This window comes from Fundulus heteroclitus, chromosome 9, assembly GCF_011125445.2.
Source record: "Fundulus heteroclitus isolate FHET01 chromosome 9, MU-UCD_Fhet_4.1, whole genome shotgun sequence".
Classification (NCBI taxonomy): Eukaryota; Metazoa; Chordata; class Actinopteri; order Cyprinodontiformes; family Fundulidae; genus Fundulus; species Fundulus heteroclitus.
The window spans coordinates 27,931,787-27,953,093 of NC_046369.1; the positions used below are offsets into that span (position 1 = coordinate 27,931,787).

Consider the following 21,307-nt stretch of genomic DNA (forward strand, 5'->3'; position numbering starts at 1 on the left):
AATATCAGGTTTACCAGCACTAATCATTACAATGACAATAAAATAGACTTATCTTAAAGGTTTCCAAACATGGTTTGATAAACTCAGCTTACTGATAGTATTGTGGCTTTTATCAGTGAAAAGCACCCAAAAAAAAAAACACAGAAATTACAAACATCTAAAAACACATTTGAGGTTTTCCTGTTATGTTTTCTCCCAACTGGAGTTCCTAGCACATACTGTTCTCTTGGACATTGACCTAGGGCGTGAAACCAACTAAATATGATTTAAAGAATAAAATGGAATCTTATGCAGAATATGCAATGTATTAAACTTGGTAATTTCTACTGGTTCTGCATTGTCAACATGAACTTGCAAGCAGCAAACAAAGTTTCAGCTTTTATTTCTGCACTCACTGCTCATTGAGTCGTTAAAAATGCTATGCTTGGACAGACTTTCAAAACTGTCAATTGGATGGGAACTTTGGTAAACTCTACTGGGAAATATGCAAAATCCAAAATTGTAGTCCTCAAGACATTTTTATGCACTTGGAGCCTCTAGGAATGCAGAAAAGTTTAGTTTAGTCCCTCCAAGTGCTCCATGGATATCTTTGTTCTTTTTGGGTCATATTTTCTAATCTGTTCAGTTTTCTTTATTCCCTATACATTTTTTAACAATAACATCACAGTACTTGCTGCAGAGCTGCTAAACAATCTCACAGGGATTTGTATGGAGCTAAACCAGTGACAGCTGGCAGTGATATTGGAAAAAGAGATTTGGCGTTGTAAAATCAAACATTGAAAAGTCAAACACTGAAAAACCAAACACTGAAAAAGCAAATAAGATAAATTAATGGAAATAATACCCGTTCTTATTGTTGAGCAGCAGTACTTGAACCTGAACCTTCCATAAGTTTACTGCAGGTAGATGAAAAGAAGTATCGGAAAACGGGAAAGCCCATGCAGGAGCCTTTTAATTTAGCCCCACCCCTGATGGCAAGCTACAGGTAGATAAGTGAAACTGTTTGGTTGTTAGGCATATTAACCCACACGATTCATAACACAGTCCCCCGATATACTACAGAAATGACTGAACGGGGCAGAGTGGAACGCTCTGCGACTTGGCGGGGTGTGAAATGCTTTCTTTAGATTTAAAAAGACTACACCAAAACAACTTGCTCTCAGACGCACTTCAGAACAGGGGTGAAAGAGGGGCTGTGTGGCAACAATAATGAGGAATTCAGACCAAAGCATTGCGGTTTTACTTTATATTGACCACAACTGAATAACTTAAATGTGAAAAGAAAGGATTTAAATGCATATGTCCCCTTTTTAAAATGCTTCTTCAGAGATTTGAGACATCTTCTCAGGAAAAACAAACTTGGATAGTTTGCTAGTTGGCTGGCTAAATGGATACTAAAAGGGGCCAATGTTAGGAAGTATAATGTTTCTTGGCATTTCAGACATACCATTTGAAGAAGCTACTTGCCTCAATGTACCAGAGCAGTTTTACTACAAAAAGGGGATATCAGAAAAGATGATATCCTATTTCCTTGATTAATTTTATTAAGTTAGAGCTGCATCTGACACCAAAGCAGACAGGCCACATTAATAAAATATTAATTTGTTTTTGTATGACCTTCCACCCTTTGGATCATTTGTGTAGGCGTGTGAGTGTAAATGTCTATGTTGTCTTAATCTGTGCAGTTGTTGCAGTGGTGAAAATGAACCCTCACAGCATTCAGCATCCAAGAGCAGCAAGGTAGTTTTGACTGCATGGGGCTCAAACCATCCCCATGCAGACAGAACCTCGGCACCTCCACAGAGTAGCTATACACCCAACATGGAAACCGGTTGGCACCAAAGAAGAGGAGCAGCGGTCCCTGGGATGAAGAGGCACAGGGACACGGTGTACAGAATCACACAACCCTGGCAGCCGTCCAGCACCGAGGAGGATGAGTTTATGTATTTGTTTGAAATTAAATACTCAACTGGTATGCTTTAAATCTGTGGTTTGAACACACCAGGCTTCAAAGACACATTAACTAATGTTGGGCAAGGATATTTCTTTGATGGCAACCCATTATTGACCCTTTAAATGATTCTGATGGATTCAAACCTGGTTAACCCATCTCTCTTAGAGCGAGGATTAAAGATTTTTTTTCCAACTTTGCCATTTCCATTGATTTTTCTTTTCAGCTTCATAATGTTCAGTGAAGTACTGTAATGGGAACACAACTGATTACTACGTCTAAAAGGTTTAAAGTTTCCTGGCCATTGAAGAAGACCTATAGCCTATTGAACACTCACATGTAGACTACTCCTTTTCACTGAAATCCTAAGAGGTGACTATGAAGACATTCTCAGAGCAAGGCAGATAGAAAGGTTTGCTTTAAGCCCCGTCTGCTTTATACAATCTGAATGAGCTCCTGCCAGCAGAAACTCTGAAAAGACTCTCACAGTTTCTAACATAGCTCAAGTACAACATGCTGTCCATAACCTCTGCATATTTAGAAACCTTTCTCCCTTTGATACTTGTCTTTTTTTTTCCTTCCCAGTGAATCTTTGCTGAAGGGAATGATCAGTGGTTGTGTCTGTCATGCCCCACACAAAGAGACCGCTCCAACATCTCCACCTGCTGTGGGCTGGCTGCTGCATGATTCGTTATGACTGATGCCCGGGACCACCAAGCACCTCAGCCACTGCAGCGCCTTGAAAGGGAGAAATGTCATTTTCGGTGATTTAAAAGCTGAAATATTCCAGCTGGGAGCACTCGTGTTCTCTGCTCACACTCCTCTATAGGTTCAAAATAACCTAATTTCAACGCTAACCTTAATGGCGAGTGACTCCATTTCTGAGGACATGAGCCTTAGGGTGTTTCTGACTAAACCGCAGATGGAAATGCATCTATCTGACATCAACTTTAAAATAAACATTTAACAACACCACAAGGATGCATCTCTTTAAATCTTGGGGACTGTAAAAAAAAAGAAACCCAGCTAACTTATTTTACAATATTTCATATGGTCATAGATCTAAACCTGGATTATTGTATGCCAAACATAACAGAACAGTGCCATGCAAACTATTCATGCCCCTTTTTCAAATTTAGTGCCGACATACCAGCATTAAATAGCACATTGTTGTAAAGTAAAAAAAAAAAAGGGGAAACCTGGGTTTAAGTTTCTTTTTGCAATACATAAATAAACGTATAAAGTGTGGCTTGCACTTGGTTTCAGCAAAAACTTCCGGGTCAATACTTTGTAGAACAAACTCCTCCTGATGTATATCTTCAGTGGCCGAGAAATTAAAATTCATGCAGAGTGGTAGAAACAATATTTAATGACAAAGAAAGCAAAGTGTCAGATCAATGTGGGTCAGTTCCATTTTTTAAGCATATTTTTCCATTATGCCAGAGCGTAAAACCTCGTCCTGCGCTTCAGCCCTTTTGAAGCCTCTGACAGGCTTTCTTCCAAGATTGTCCTGTGTTTAGCCCCATCCAGAGTCCTGCTAACCGTTACCACCTTTGCTGTCCTTGCTAAATAAATGCATCCCCAAATAATGATATGCCACCATGTTAATGATGCTGTGTTCAGAGTGACATGCAGTGATATTGTTTGACCGCGTAAAGATTTTTTGAATGTAAGCCAAAAAGGTTAATTTTGTGCACATGTGAACAGAGCACCTTCTTCTACATGTTTGCTGTGTCCCCTAAATCAGCGGTCTCCAACTCCCAGACCGGGCCTTCTGAGGCCTTTACAGAACAGCTGATTTCATACTGAGATTAAATAAGATTAATATTGAAAAGGCAGACTTTATTTACCAACTAGGCAGTTGATTGGACTGGAATGAACACTTAACAGTTTTCATAATTTTCTTTCAATTTCACAATTATGTGTTACTTTGTATTGGTATATAACATAAAATGTTGGTTGAACTGGATTTTATTGAAGGGTAGCAGAGTAAGGGTACATGGCTAATACACATATGTCCTACTTTTCAGAGCATTGTTTTTTTAACCAAGAATACTGAAAATTGTATTTACTTATTTTTCCAATTCACAATTATGCATTACTTTGTTTTGGTCTGTCATATAAAGTCCCAAGAAAATACACAGATGTCAGACAACGTTGAATACTTGTCAAGACATTACACATGCAATGTGATCTGAAACCCCATAGTTTGTTTCCTGCCTTTGCCCTCCACAGGGACCACCTGCTGGATACAGATTGAAATGTGAAATATTCTTTCACCTAGAGGAAGGAGATGCCTGATGTTTAATCCAGTTTCGTTTCAATGCTCCATTGTGACGCTTACATAACCCCACAAGGTTAGTCTTTTCCGGTCTGCACAAGCACACAATGACTCCACACAGAGGATTTTATTCTCCCTGACAGTTTGCTGTCAAGCTATCTGTTTCAATCCATCCCTTCCATAATCTCCCAATTGGTGGCATACAGAGGTGATGTTGTTCTTTGCTTTATGAAACTATACGCACCATCAGGCACCCCAAGGCTCTACCTGACAGTAAATACTGACACGAAGGGATTCACAGGGGGAAGAAATAAGAGAGCTTTCCCGCTGAATTGCAGTCTGTGTTTTTAATGGGATGGCATAGGGCTCAGCAGAGGTCTTCTTTAATCTGGTTTAAGGAGGCGTTTAAATGAAAATGACTACAATAAAAAAGGTGGAGATGAAGACACCTGAACGACCCGATGACTGGTTGATGGCTTCATCAGTGTGGCCAAATGTTGTTTTTTTATTTCCCTTAGTGAATCCTTTGGTCCACATCAGGGGTATCCAAACTTTTTGCAATGGTGGGAAATAATGTCATGTAGAAAGTACTCAGGGGCCACAAAATTAAAACCTTGTTTTAATCAAAATGCCAAAAAAAATATATATATTTTTTTTTTTTTCATTTTTACCGGCTCAACAATGAACTAAACACACAAAATACTTTAATGAGACAAGCAAATTATTTAAGCTTTCCTAAATCATTTGGGTTGATCATCGTTTTCTTTTTTTGTGTCTTTTCAGAAACGAGAACAGGACTAGGCTCACTCTTGCTTTACTTTGCTGAGTCAAATAAATGGGTGCATCCAAGTCAGCTTTTTGGTAGAAAGTTTGTGGTCTAATTTACTGTCAACTTAAATTCAAAGCAAAAATATGTCTGATAAAAGATTTTAGAAAATGTTGTTGCACTTTGGACACCCAGTGTCAACATGATCTGATTCAATTACAAGAAAAAGGAGCAATTGTTTGTCGTGCATAGCTTTGGTAGCAGTAAAACATGCCAATATGAAACACTGAAAAAAATAAAATAAATAATGATAATATATATATATATTAGGGCTGGGCAAGTTAACGCGTTAATTTCGCGTTAAGTCATTAGACTATTAACGGCGATATTTATTTTATCGCGCATTAACGCATGTCAGCTTTCAGTCAGTGTCAGTCAGCAGGCACGCTGACTGCAGCGCGCTGTCACGGCAGCCCTCCCGCTCCCCCTCCCCTCTCGTACATGGCTCAGCGGCGCCAGCCAATCAGCACGCAGGCTCAGCCTGGCCCGCGCACTCAGCTCTCACACAAACTTAATACACAAACAGCTGAGAGAGACCGCAGCAGCGAAAAAACATGAACAGAGGAAGTAGCACCGTTCGGCTTCATTTTAATACCGTAAATGAAATCAAGCTGTATGTTTTGTAAAAAGCCGGTTCATTTCAGTGGAAACACAACAAATTTATCTAAGCACGTGAAAAAACATGAAAACGTCGAGCCCCAGAAACGGAGAGAGGAGACGAAACTTCTCTCATTGCCCCGACAGACCCACAGACGTCTGTGACTGAGGCGTTTCAGTCCTCCAGGGAACATCCAGGTAGATCAGTGGATGGATGGATGGATGGATGGATGGATGGATGGATGGATGTTACTGGAGCCCACACATAACATGTAATTAAGACTTTGAAAGAACCCAGTACATATATTAAAAAGTGTTATTTAAGATAAGATAACATTAGCTAATCCTTTTTTTATCCCACGACGGGGAAATTAATAGGATTAAAGCAACAGGCAGGTGCACACAACACAGACAAAATTACATAAGGATTGAAATATATAAGAGGTGGATTAGCGAAAAAACACTGAACATAACATTATTATTATTATTATTATTATTATTATTATTATTATTATTATTAAATTGTAATAATAAAATAAAAACCACAAAACCCAAAAGGTCAACAGTTTCATGATACATCAAGCTAGGACTGGCTAATATACAGCAGGTCAAAAAAGGCCATATTTTGGCTGCAGTGCTTGTTCTCTTATGAAGAAAAGATCAACTAGTGCACTAAATTCAATAGATGGGTTGAAAATATCCAGTATAAAATAAGTGCTACAAATGTTACAACACTTTTGTTCATATGGCAGCAGAACATTAAAATAAAAGTGCTCTTTACACTACTTTTGAATTCATTCTTGGAGTTTGTAAATACAATGCGATTAATCGCGATTAATCGCGATTAATCGCGATTAATCAGGGCGATTAATCGCGATTAAATATTTTAATCGTTGCCCAGCCCTAATATATATATATATATATATATATATATATATATATATATATATATATATATATATATACATACATACGTACATACATACATGCACGCACAGGCTGTGTAGCAATTAAAAAACAAATCATTCAGGAAGTGATTTCAATTTAGCACATGCATTGCCTTCCAAAAAAAACTTTTATATGGGGGCAAACTGAGAAAATGTTCAGAACAATAACACATTTTCCTTTTCTATCGCACTCAGATATTTTCAAAGAGGAACAATGATTCAGTCATTCTTCTGCTATAACAGCAGCTTCTGGGTCACAGAGACCAAATATAACAGAGAGCTGCTCACAATGAGGCTCACAGAGGCAAAAATGATTACCGGATTTTACTCTAGCAGCAAAGATAATAAAGGACTTTATGATACTATAAAGAAAAATTGGAACCAAAGAGCTTTTGTTTTCCTTTTCAACTATCTGCAGAATGTTAAGTGAACATTTTGATGGTTCATTAGTTTTACAAACTTAAGAGTTTCCTCGACTTTAACATCTCTAAATGAACACTTTCATTCAAAATGTCACTAAACAAAGATAATAGCTACATTCCATCAGAAATGTTTTTTTGGGTTTTTTTTTACCCCTCATTGAAGCCCAAAGTCATTGTGTGCTAAAAAGGTTACAATAAAAAGCACTTTGGCAAAGAGTAAAGCTCTAGATTCACTTCACTGCTCTATAGATGGTGTCTTGTGATAAAGTACTTTATTATGCCCACAGATAGACTGGATATCATAAGTAAAAAAGATATCATCTCATTTTACCTGAAAACTGCTGTAAAAACAAATTTAGCACATCGCATCTGAAATCGGGACACATGCAGCAACCAAACAAGCAATAAAGCATATAAACTTTTCCTGCAGTCTAATATCAAATTATGGTCTCTAATCAAATCACTCCATCTACAATATTCTTGCAACACATTTTGTTTTATTTGGAGCAGAAACTGATGCCCATTTGGCTCCCTCGTTGACGACTAAAACATACAGATTGATTTTCTTACTTATTAGTGATCTGATGAAAGGGGAGAAGAGAATAGTTACAAGTAGGGATATTTGACCAATCCCAAGTATTTGATCATATTTGCGGTCATGGCATGTATAAATGATCCATATAGAGATGACTTTTATAGTAAAAGAGAGACTTTATTGGCTGATGCAGCTCCCCATCTGTCTGTGTCATGTTACCGCAGTAACATTCTAGGAGTATGGCAAAGAGCTGCACAGAGAGCAGCTGCAACACTAGTAATTGGACTTTATGATTGTAAAGGTTATCAAGAAGGAGAAGACATTTTTTCTAGCTGCTTTGTCTGCACACACTTATCTGAAAGAGCACAGAAATATGTTAAGAGCCATACTATCAATGAGTCCTATCAAACCAAAGACTAAACATGCTTGCATTAGTCGAGCATTTCAGTAAAAACATTGCCAGTAGGAGCTGGGTGTGTGTTTACTGAAGACTGTTGTTTCTTTATGTAAAGTCAGGAGTCAGAAGTCCTACAGTAGAAACTTCTATTTGTCATGATCTGTGGGCGTTATGTGTTTTTGAGTTTCATTTCATGCCCCATCAGTTCAGTCCTTTGCTCTTACACTGTTAGGTTCTTTTCTCCCCCCACTCGTTTGCTCCCTCTCTGCCCATCTAATTTAGCAGATCCTGTTCACCTGTGTCTCCTCATTTAGCCCAATGCCGCTACCGGTGTTCCCCATTATTTAAGCTTCAGCTGGTCTTTGTTTCTTTGTCGGATTCTCTGTTATGCCACCTCCTCTTTGCTCATTACGCCGTGCCTTTATAGTGCCCTGTCTACCTCTGTGCGTTCATTTATTTTATTCCAAAAAAAGTTCAACTCATCATGCAGCTCCCAAACTCCTGTCTATGTTTTGGAAATCATAACACTATAGGGGGGGCAAACAAAAAACATATGTTCCTGTCAGAAAAAGCAGAGCATGTAGTGTTGGGAACTTCATTTAGTAAGTAAGTGAAATGGTACATGATCACAATAGTAAAATACACAAAGTTATACGACAAAATGACATTTCACTAGTTTTTTTTTTTTTTTTTTTTTTTAGCAGATATACACATTATATTTATGTTGATGGACTATGACTGTGAATCTGAGTATAAAAAAATACTGTGAAAGGTGTATTACATTGGTAATCATTGATTTATTTTTAGGCAAAGCATCTCTTCTGCAAACCACTGCCCTGATTCACCGGTAGAAAGACGCCGTTTTGGAAGTCCTGATAGCAAAGATCTACACCACAGTTCACTCCACATCACATATGCTTGCATCCAACAGCGATCGGCTTTCTCGCCCTAGAGTACTCCAGATAATAAAAAAAAAGGCCACAAGATGCTCTGCTACCCATGGTTAATGAAACTTTACAATATAATTTACGTACACAACTGAACAATGGACTCTGACTGACTATCTCAAAACCAGACTTTCACGCATACTTTGCATTAATTCAAGTATAAACAGGCAATTGTAGAGCTGCAATAACAAGATACAAATGAATATAGAGGCCAGTAGAATACAGCTGTCCTGTCTTTGTTTCTTTTTTATTTTAAATTTCCAGTTGTCTAGTTTGCTCGTATAAGGTTCCTAAAAAAATAAAGGTTTGCATTTAGTAATGTAAGACCTTTCCAACCCAAAACAATTGGACAGTTGTCTAATCCATATTTTTTTTTAGACAGGCCACAGCCATCAACCAGCATTTTGTAATATTTAGATACAAGTTTCCTACTGGAGACTTGTATCTAAATATTGTAAATTTGAGAATTTTTTCCCCCTCTAATTTTGATAATGGTGGTTTACATATGAATTTACATGCATTGATTGAAGACATGAAGTTGTATTTAAAGAAATTATTTTTGGCAAAACTCCGTCTCAATAGATATCCACTGTTTTTATTTATTTACTCCCTTCCCCCCCAGGGCTTAAATCAGCTGTCTTTCTTCATTTCCTCTTTATTTCCTCAGATATTAGTGTATTTGGGATAGTGTGGGTGTGTTTATGTGTGGCAAACCATACATTAATTGTGTTTTTAAGGAATGGATTATTTGTGTGTTTTTCTTTATATTTCCTGAGTATAAATACAGTTTTAATGGCAATTCAGGGACATATCATCTATAGTAACCTAAAATGAGGCAACTATTAAAATAAAATGATGCACCTGTCATTTCCCAAGTAGTACCATCTAAGATTAGGGAGTTGAAGTCCTCCTTATGTATCAAGCATAAAAGTCTAAGACGGAGATTAGCTTTTCTGTTTGACTTTTTGGCTGATTTATTGTTGGCTTTATAGCCAGATAAATTTCCAGATTTTTCAAATAAAGTGATAAAGCCAGGAACACTGAGAGTTAAACTGATCAGAAAAAAAAATAGGATATCATCAGCAAACAGAGAAATAAGTAATTTTTTTCCTGTGAGATTAATACCTGATTTGACCTGATGTTTTCTTATTGAAATGTATCCATTTGTGGTCCTCTGGACTTTATAAAGTTCCATACAACTACAGGCCATAGTCTTCTTGAGAGCACTTTGCAAATGATCTTTGTATCGTCAAAATATTTTATTGAAAATGGAACACCTCAAGGAAGCATAATTAGTCCGTTACTTTTTTCTATAATGATTAATGATGTGTTTAAAGATATAGAAAATGGGTTTGGGTGTTCTCTTTTTGCAGATGATGGGGCAATTTGGGTGAGAGGTCGTAATACTGATTATATTGTGAAGAAATTACAAAAAGCTATTAAAAAGATAGAAGATTGGTCATATAAATGGGGATTCAAACTTTCAGTGGAAAAATCGAAAACTGTGTTTTTTACTCGGAAAAAAATCAATAGTATGGTGAAGGTTAAATTATATAATCAAGAGATAGAAAGGGTTAAAAATTTTAAATTTCTTGGTTTATGGTTTGATGATAGAATTACATGGACATTTCATATTCAAAAAATTATTGATAAGTGCAAAAAAGTTTTGAATATTATGAGATGTTTAGTTGGTCATGAATGGGGAGCAGACAGAACTGCTTTAAAGGCTATATATACAGGATTAATAAGATCAGCAATAGACTATGGTAGTGTGGTTTATGGATCAGCAGCAAGTACATCACTTAAAAAGTTAGAGGGTATACAAACACAAGCGTTAAGGTTAATTACAGGAGCATTTAAAACAACATCTATTGTAGCGTTGCAGGTTGAAACTGGGGAAATGCCACTGGAAATCAGGAGAACACAACTGTTACTAAATTATTGGATTAGTTTACAGGGTCATGGTCAAAATCATCCTACAAAAGAAATATTGCAGCCGTGTTGGGAAAGGGAGAGGAGACAAACAGGAAGTTTTGGATGGATAGTGGGAAAAAAAGTAGAAGAACTTGAGTTAGATAAAATTAATTGTAGTCCAACTGTACCGTTATCAGTAATCCCTCCCTGGCTCATACCTGAAACAACAGTAGATTTGTCATGGTTGGAAAAGAAAAAAGAAGGCAATATTAATCATAAACTCATACAGGAATATGTTAATAGTTATTATGGTTATATTCAAATATATACAGATGCATCTAAAAATGTGAATGATAGGTTAGGCATAGCATTTTATGTTCCAGATTTCAATATCAAAGTAAAGAGGAGAATAAATAATGAATTATCAGTATATACAGGAGAATTATTAGCAATATTATTAGCATTACAATGGATAGAGGAAGTAAGACCACTAAGATCAATAATATGTTCAGATTCAAGTTCAGCTTTACTTAGTATACAAAATAATTTTTCAGATAGTAGATTAGATATATTAATTGAAATACAGCAAATTCTATATCAAATTCAAATGATGGGTATTAGTGTTATATTTATTTGGGTACCAGCACATATAGGGATTAATGGAAATGAAATCGCAGATAAGATTGCTAAGGAAGCATCAAAAAATAGAACTATTGATATGATGATTAATTTAAGTAAGACAGAAATTAAAAGTATCATTAAACAAAGAATGAAGGAAAGGTGGCAAAAACAATGGGAAGAAGAAAGGAGAGGAAGATGGCTGTATAGGATTCAACGGAAAGTCGGAGAAATGAGGATAGCAGAAGGAATCAGAAGAGAGGAAACAGTTATTTCAAGACTTAGATTTGGACACACAGGATTAAATAAAACACTATTCAAAATAGGGAAACATATGTCGGGCAAATGTGAATATTGTGAACAAGATGAAACAGTAGAACATGTAGTGATGTATTGTAAGAAATATGAAGAGGAAAGAAGGATTTTGGTTAGAGATCTTAATAAGGAGAAAATTAAATTTGATATAATAGATATTCTGCAGAAAAAGTCAAAAAATAAATGTTATCAATACTTATTTAAATATTTAATAATAACAGGAATAATTAGGAGGATTTAGTATTTGTAAATTTAATATTATAGATATAGATACATAAATATAAGTATCTTTGGGAGTATGGCCATTTTAACCCACACTCCTCACCAGTTGGTGGCGGTAATGCACACCGGAAAGTTGTTTGCCAACCGCCAATAAAATCAAGAAGAAGAAGAAGAAGAAGATCTTTGTATCACATCCCATCAGAGTGATTGGCCTCTAGGATGAGCACTCTGTTGGGATCTTATTTGGTATTAGTATGAGAGTGATTCTGGCTAATCTCAGTGAATCCGGAAACATTCTATTCATAACGAATTATTTATAGAAATGTTTTTGTGTGTCTCCTGTCTGGCAATAAGAATTGTTGTCTTAATGCCAAAAAGAGACCAACAGATTTTACTTTCACAAGCAGAGCCTTACGGCTCTTGCCATATTTACTCTGCTTGATTTATATATGCAGGAAGCTTTATTAGAATTCATGCTGGGACTGTTTCATGTTAAATGGACACTGAAGCAGGAAGGTAGAAAAGGAAAAAAAATGAGAGAAACAGATGGAACAAAATGCCAAAAGGGAGAAAAGGTGAAAAAGAAAGGAGAGAAAAGGGAGAGAGCAATACAACACACAAACAGAATTATTCATACACATTAAGAAGAGGTTTTAAAAATAGTTTCTCTGAGACTTTATAAAATTCTATGGGTGTGCTATCTGGCCACTATTAATATTTGTCATAATCCCAAGGTGTTTAATTCCTTGTGATCTGCTCCACTCATGTTTAATTAGTCTCTTCAGCTTCTCTCTGCCTCAGCTGCATCTCATTTCCCCTGATTAGGTCATCTGGCTTCTGTCATTTTCTTTCCAATCCCAATATCTGTTATTCTCATCGTTCTCAACTACATCCTTTCAAGACTATGCCTATTTTTTTTTTACCTAGTCTGTGTTTCTTATTCTGATCTGCCTGTGCATGGCTGTATGTTTTTTTTTTTCTTTATTTATCAAACCGTTTACATTTACCATGCTGCTTCCATGGTCCTGTTTGCTTTTTGGTCCAGCTTTTACCTCACAAAACACGAACGATGTCACCTATGCAATCACGTATTTCATCTACTGTTATTGGCTGGTTAAGCTGATAAAATCTGAAATTTTAGCTGGTAAGAATTTTGTTTTTGTTCTGAGCTGTATACATTTTTCATAGAAACGTCTAAAAAGGTATTATTTATTTTGGGTGAGTCTATAGTTAAACTACCAGATGGTGATTTAATACTAAGGACTGTTCTCTCAGCCTGACTTTTTCAAATCCACCATGCCAAAATTTTCCACTTGATCGTATTGCTGTATATTTGCTTTATCCAGCTGAAGTTGTTTTTACAACTTTTTTGGTGGTCAGCTTGTTATAATGAGCTATACAAATAGACAAATGTTTCTAATATTTAAGGCAGTTGTTAAAAATTTCTGTTTTGGAGTATTTGATTAGATTTTCCAATTTTTGTAAGTCTTGGTCCCCCCCCCCCCCCCCCCCCATTTTCAGTTGTATAGCTCATAATTCCACCTCTTATAAAAGCCTTAAAGACCTCCCAACTTATACCTGCTGTAGTTTAAATTATTTACATCAAAGTGTTCATCGTTGCACTTTTCCAAATGTTCAAAACAATTCATGTAGCAGCAAATAGGTTTGTAATTTCCATATCGGGGATCACGGAAATTACCCAAGTAAATGTTCACTGATTAGCACATTGTTGTAACTATTTTTTTTAATTAGATGGCATTTTCATAGAGATCAGAATGTCCCTCATTTGAGGGTGGAGCCGTCCTGACGTCCTTCGGAGCGGACTAGATCACTCTTAACACATGGCAGGAATATCTCATGGAATTTTATTATCTTTAGAGCCATCACAATAATCGGGGCATCCCAAGATTGTCGAAAGGGGGAGATTGGGGCAAAAATGGATATAGGTTTCTTGTTGTGTGAACCTGGCATGAGAGTTAAAAAGTTATGGTCTCACAACTGCTTTAATGTTTTGTCCTTTGGCTCTCACAGTTTAAACCCCTTTTCATGAGATGCCAGAGAAAGTGCTGGAGAGGCCAAAGTTTTTGCTGGCGGTATGAAGCATTGTTTAACTGAGTATGTCCCTCACACAGTTGTCATGGAGTGCTGGTCAACCGGCTGAAAGAAGGTAATGGCACTTTTCCCATGCTTAAAACAAATAAAAATTTCACTGAAAAAATTCAGTCTCTATGCAGACATTTAATAACTGTTGAATATAACTTTATTATAACTAAATTATCTATATAGTACTACACTGTTTTAACGTCAGAACAATCTGACTTTCTCTCTTAAAATAAGAAACCATTAGATCCTGCTTTAAAATTTTGTTTTTGAACCGTTTTAATTGTACCTTGACATTGTGAAATAGTTCTTTTAATATCATAATAAGATTCTCACTGATGCTTTAGGTAGTATTAACAGACACATGTTCATAAAAGCATAACTCTACAGCACAATCAGTCCTTCCTCCTTTCCATCATTATTTACTGTTCAAAGAGATACAAAAAGCCTTTTCACACTCTCACTACACAGTGGTGTGTGTAAATCCATTTCATCACACTCTATGATGGAAACTGGTGCCCCTAAAGGATATATTGTTACAAATCCCATTCATTTAATAATGGTCTGCCAAGTGCACCGGATTAGATCCAAAAAGAGTCTTTGATATAGACAAATTGAGGAATTACACCATTAGAAGAAAGAATAAGAGAAAGTTGCATAAGGGAAGCAGAACGGACAATGGAAGATTAAGTCTTGGCTAGATCTACCGGCAGGCGACTGCTACGGTTTGACAGATCCAGAGTACATGTACAGTTTGACAGGAATCGATCGTGATATGTTGTATCAAACTGGAGTTCATGAAGCTTTCAAAAATATGCCAGGAGATGTCTTACTAATGACCGGAGGAGTAATACAAGAAAAAACTCTAAGAGAAGAGATGTATGTGAGATAAAGAGAAAAGCAAGTTAGGGGATAGAGAGAAAGAGAAAAAGAAGGTTAGTAGGAAAAAAGATGGGAGCAACCAAGAGAAAGACAAAGGAAAAATCAATAGACTTCTATATGCAGCGTTGATAACATGCCCTCGCCCTGGTCCAGACGGCCTATCCAAGGACCCACACAGCCAACAGACTGAACATCCATCCACAGACTCAGTCTGACAATTTGCCACCACAGCCTGTCCCTGTCTCCCACACACAAACACATACACACTCAGCGTATGGGCTCTTCTCCTCCAAATTTAACACTCTAATTTAGTTGTGGGCTGACTGCCGTGTTATTGATGTTGCCAGGGGTCTGATCCATCTTTAGTCTGGGACAAGGCTTTAGTCAAGATGACAATAACTCAGAGGCATCCTGTTCCCTGCTTGCCAGAGGATCAGACTGGCATCAGTAATTTAGAGGCCGGATAGATGGCCAATAATACTATATGCCCCTGCATTGCTTCATCACCCAAGAGAGGCGGGATGTCAGTGCCGCCTGCCCTCCCTGCCTCAAATTTCCATTGTAGCTAGCATGTGTTGGACTGGAAATCAATTCTGTAACTTTTACAAACTGTCACAAAACTTTGAGAAATCTAGGGTTTAGGATTGTACAATATTGAAGAGTTATTATAAAATAAACATAAAATGAGATGAGGCAATAAATATTTTTTTTTCTGAGTGTGGTTCTGTGTTTGTTTTTAATGGTGTGACATAAAATACATTATTGAATTTTACTCAGGCATGAGCTTGCCTTGCTTTGCGTAGCTTTAGCTATATATACACTATATAGAGAGAGATATTTTGTGTGTGTGTGTGTGTGTGTGTTTTAGCTGGAGGCTAACACAATGGGGAATTGCAAAAGGTGGATGGGGAGTTATGCACCAGTCCAGTATCTTATCAAAATAATATACTCCCAAACAGAGAGGGGCCTGTGCCTGGCCTGATAACAATGAATGACGAGACAAACAGAAAAAAAAAATGGAAGAAAAAGAACAGGGCAAAGATGGAGGGAAGCAATATAGTCTCTGTAGGCCCACAGGAGTGTGTTAGTGTAATCTCTGATCATTGATTAAAATGGTTTATGTACTCGTACCGACAGCATTGTTGAGGACATGCTCACCTCTCTCATGTTTCCCTCCCACAGCTGTCTGTCCTCCTGCCCTTTCCCTCTTCTCTGTCTGTATATCCACGTAGAAATGGCTGCTCTGACTTCAACTGCACCAAAAAATCGACAGCTACAATCAACACTGGGTATGCGCTGTGCTTCTTATCCACTGCCAACTGCAAGGCCAGTCGGCCCAGAGAAATATGAGCTGGATGAAAGGAAAATAGTCTCTTGTCCTGATTGCTTTTGTTTAATATTATTACGCAACCAGCAGCAGAATGATATGGTAACTATTCCATGTAATAAATGACAGAAAATGTCCTTCAGAGACCCAGTTGCATAAATCAGTTTTTGTTCTGTGAATATATCAATTTGACGTATTTACACATTCGTAAAATTAAATGATTGCATAATGGGTCACAGGCAGACTCGACAGCCAGTATACAGAATATATTAAGTGCACACTCTCAGTCTGGAGCAAACAAGGCAGGCAGTGTTTGGACTTTGTTATTTGGTCTGCTGAGAGGCATTCTGCTGAAACCATGATCTAATCAGAATATTCCCTTGTTGCTGTTATTAAATGGATTCAGGCGAGTCCACTGCTTCAAACCGCACACAGTAAACATGAACACAGTTCTCAACCTAGGAGGGTTGCTCTGGGGGGGGAATAGAAAAGAACAACCAATGTTACTCTGGTCTTTGATGTTAAATTAGTTATAAATTCAATCAAATGGCCAATGAGCCCAGGGGAAGAAAGAATCATGGAAAGCAACAAAACAAGCTTAAAACAAAACGTATATACACATTAGTAAAAACCTTATTTCCCCAGCTAAACATTGCAAAGATGTTTTTTCTTTTTAATAGACCATGCCCTGCTAAAGTATTTTCACATTTTAGCACTTTATAACTGGCAGAAACTACATGTTGTATTGAAGTTTTATGCTATACACCAACACATAGAAAAAATATGAAACCTATTCAGCAAACATTGTCCTTGGGTCTGTAATTAAATTTCAGTATAAGCGCAACTTCTTCATGAAGGCCTCTAAACGTTTGCAAAACAGGACTGGTGAATAAACATCATTAAGACTGAGGAACACGCCAGACAAGATGGGAGAATGTTTAAAGCAGTGTGAGGCAGTAAAACGACAACAAAAATTTTTTTTTTGAAGATCTTACAGAGGACAGTCCAATATATCATCTATAAAAAAAAAAATCTGTTGACAAGACTGTTTTTAGTTATCAACTTAAAAAAACAGGAGTGTCAAGAGGAAAGCCACTATAAGCCATGTTTGTCTGGAGTTCAAATTTAGGACCAAAATACAAACAAATGGTTTGAAGCAGCATTATGAATTAGATGGCTTTAAAGGAATAAGAAATAAACTTGCATGACCTTGATGAGGTGAATACAGCATGGAAACAGGGAGCCAACAAAAGAACCCCGTAACAAACAGAACTACAGGGGGATTAAATAAGTGGCTAAATGAGGAGAAGCAGGTGAAACGGATCAACTTAATTAATTACCTGGTGGCTCAGACTGAGGGTGAATGATAAACAGGGGCTGACAGACAGAAACACAGAAAGAAACGGAACAGATTATAATACAGAATGAAATACCAGAACTGACTAATTTAATCCACAAAAGAAGAAATAAACACAAAAGGACAGTAAACCAAGGAAGGTATGATCCAGGAACTTGAAGAGCCACTCCAAAATAAAACACCTGGAGATTGTGACAATGTTGGGGAGAAAGTAAAATGTGGAAGAAGACCACCCAGGACACAACATAGCTGCCATGAAACATGGTGGTGGCGTCATGCTGTGAGGTGTTTTCTTCAAGAGGGAAAGGGAAGCTGGTAAAAGTTAAAGGAGTGGATGGAGCTAAATAAAGGGCAATACTAAGGAAAACTGTTAAAGTGGAAAAGACTTGAGACACATGTGGACGTTCACCTTCCATCATGACCGCTAAAACCAGAACTGCATTGTAATGGTTTAGATCAGTTTATTTCATGTGTCTGAATGATCCAAAGTCCAGACTTAAATCAACACTTTTTCAATTTTGCAAACCATTTTTTTTTTACTTCACCATTACACGCTACTTTCTGTTGGTGTTTCACTTAAAGTCTGTAATTGTAGCGTGACAAACTTTGAAAACACAAAAAAGTGTGTGAAACGTATTATATGTTTTACTATCTAATTTGTACTTATTATATGAAAAATTTAAGCACAACAAACAATACTTCACAATATTAATATTACAACATTGAGCTTCTTTACAAAAAAACCCTGCATGTAACATTTCAGCGTGCCTGTTTTGCTACTAATTTGAACAAGAAGGAACTGAGTGGCGTTGGGCAGCAATGTTTGTTAATTCACGCTGTGTTACTTTGCCACAGTAACAGGTCTATTAGGTAAAAAATAAAACAAATAAAAACAATCAATGAGAGCACGCTGTGACAAAAACAGGATATTTCCCTTCATGGGGGCACAATGAATGTGAGAGAAAAAAGTTGAGACCAGCACCCAAGAATGAGGCAGCGTGAACACAAGCAAACTGGAAAATGAGAGAGAGGAAGACACCACACTCAATTACGAGTCCCGTCTTGTAGATTGTGTCTGCAGTGATTTGTTGGGCACTAGGTGCAGTGTTGCTCCCCAGTTCATCTAATTGCACTCGCTCTGACCCACTAATTACTTGCCTAAGACCTAGTTGGTCTCACCTCACTGCAGTGCCTTGCTGTCTGGAGCCATCTCTAACAGATTCGGGGAGAGAGAAAGGGAAATAAAAAGAAGACTAAAAAAAGGAGGCTGAAAAAAAAAAAAAAAAAAAAAAAAACCAGGCTGGAATAAAAATCCATGTCACAGAAGGAAGCAGAAGGGACTTGCAAAATTAAACAACAGGCAACAGAGCAAAGAAGACGGGGGGTGGCGGGGATAAATTTGAAGCATTTAACAGAAACTTTGAACGGAAACTCAGCAGTGATAGTATCCTCTGGTGGTTTAATTCTTTGGTTTTGATTGAGTCCCCTCCACATAGTGACAGAAAAAAAACTCTGTTCCACATTAGAGATGTCTTCTATTGTTACTTTATTGTTACAGATGTTTGACTTCAACAAACACATTTTAATATCAAACAAATATGATGTTGAAGCAAACATTTATTAAGTGCAAAAAAGCCACCCAGAACAACCTGTAGGTTTCACCTTGGAGCTCTCCCATAGATACAATTTTTGCCTCATTCTTTTAATAAATAAATACATAAAAAAAAATCATGGACACAAGTGTTTTAGGTGATATTCTGGTTTTTGTGTGATCTTATGAATGAGTCTCTGATGCGCCTTTGGATTAATTTTAGCCATCCATCCAATCCTGAAAAAGTTCCCCACTGCGCCATGTTTTTTAATTACAGGTTGCTGCCATCTGCTTTCTGATTCATGGTAATAAAGTGCAATTTGGTTGTAATTATATTGTGTAAGGTTATTGAAATTGAATCACAAAAGGTGGCTAGTAAATTCAATTAATGATTGAAAAAAGAGGGTTAATTTTTTTTCACACAACATTTAAGTGTGACCTAAAAGCAAAAACCGATTCTGACAGAGGTCAAAAACATTCCCATGTCACTGCAGTTAAATAAATCCCTATTGATAAGAAAAAATTATACCTATGATGTTATTAATAAATCATTCTCTGGTAAAATTATAGAAGTAACTTACCTGATGGGTTGAGGTCAAATGCCCATTCAGGTACAAGACTGCCAAATGGGTTGCTTGTGTCTTTGCTCTCTGTAGTCTCTGGGATTCTGTGTTCCTCCGGGTTGAACTCTTTGGATGGTGTCTGAACACTTCCCACGACGAAGAACTCAGTGACTGCAGATCTGGATTCCATTTCTGTCAGGCCAGTTTCGGAGTTTAAGGCGTCGGTGCTCAGTAGAACGACTCCAGTTTGAGATCCTTCAGTAGGCGTTGGAGTCACTGACAGATGGCTTTGCTGGTCAGGTACGCTAATGTTCTTCTGCTCTTCCGCAACCCATGAAATGGAAATAGATTGCTCTTCTGTGGAGGAGGTGTCTGGAGTATTTTCTATGGTAACGACTGTGGTGACAGGATCAGTTCTGTGTGGATCTCTGGCCAAAGGGTCCACTGAGGTCACCTCAGAAGTTGTCAGTACCTCCAGCAGAGCTTCAGCTGTGACATCCATACCATTCTCTTTACTCTCATCTTGTGTTTGCAAAAAAGACGGCGAAGAGAGCATCTCAGTCGGCCTGTGGACATAAAAGATCTCTCCCTTGGCCTCCTCAGCTGTGTCTGACTCCGGGGTGCCCTGAGGTGAGGTGGTGGGTTGATTAACCAGCAGCCACTGAGACAGAGTAGTCTGCTCATCCACAGTCGCAGAAGTGCTTGGTTTGGGTGAATCTTCAGGTGTGGGGCTTAATTTAACACCATGGCTGGCCAATGTGTTCACATGTATTTCAAAGCCAGCCAGAGAGCTGCTTCCATTTCCACTACCCTCCATGTCTTTATCCTCTCCTGATACAACTCTGCCTTGGTCAGTCAAAGTGCCTGCACCTTCCGGATCCTGATCTTTGCCTTCACCCGAATAGTTCTCCAGGTTCTCCTGATGAAGCGAGTTGGGCAGCGTCATCAACTCAAGAGGTCCGGCCTTAGCTTCTCTTGGCTCCCAAGATTCTTGTTCGGCTAAATATGCCACACTTTCAGGAAGCCCGTGTTTGGGACCACTCCCTGACTTAGGGGCCCACTGGAACTGAGCATTGGAGACAGGAGCAAAGAAATGGCCTTCCCTGGAACCCGGTAGATCAGATTTGTTGACATTGTTGATAGACGGTGAATTCTCAACGGGATCTGAAGGAAGAAATTCTACGAGAAATAAAAAAGACATAGAGAAATAATTAATACAATGTGATCATTTGTGGCTGTGAGGACAAATACCATTATTTTTGCTGTAAGGTATCAACCCATTTAATTATTTTCCATCTTTGCTCTGCAGGCACTTTATGAGTGTCTCCAATTGGTCAAATAATTATGAAGTCCAGGCGCCATAAGTAAGAACCACTTCAAACATTTAACATTCTGAGGTGAGTGCTGATTAAACATTAGAATTTATTTTCTGTTCTTAACAACATTTGTGCCCCAGTTCTCACATTCAGCCATCCATTGTCTATCCATACCGGGTCACAGAACCTGGTGAGGAGG

The 21,307-nt window shown here is 37.6% G+C and overlaps 1 protein-coding gene across 1 annotated transcript in view; it reads right to left on the reverse strand.

Annotated features, from left to right (window-relative positions):
• Positions 1–21,307, reverse strand: part of ncanb (neurocan b) — a gene marked incomplete at its 5' end in the record, with an annotated part of 192,595 nt that overhangs the window by 86,360 nt on the left and 84,928 nt on the right. Inside the window, 1 exon segment of the mRNA XM_036141377.1 lies at positions 19,811–20,971. Within this exon segment, the coding sequence (XP_035997270.1) occupies positions 19,811–20,971 (1,161 nt within the window).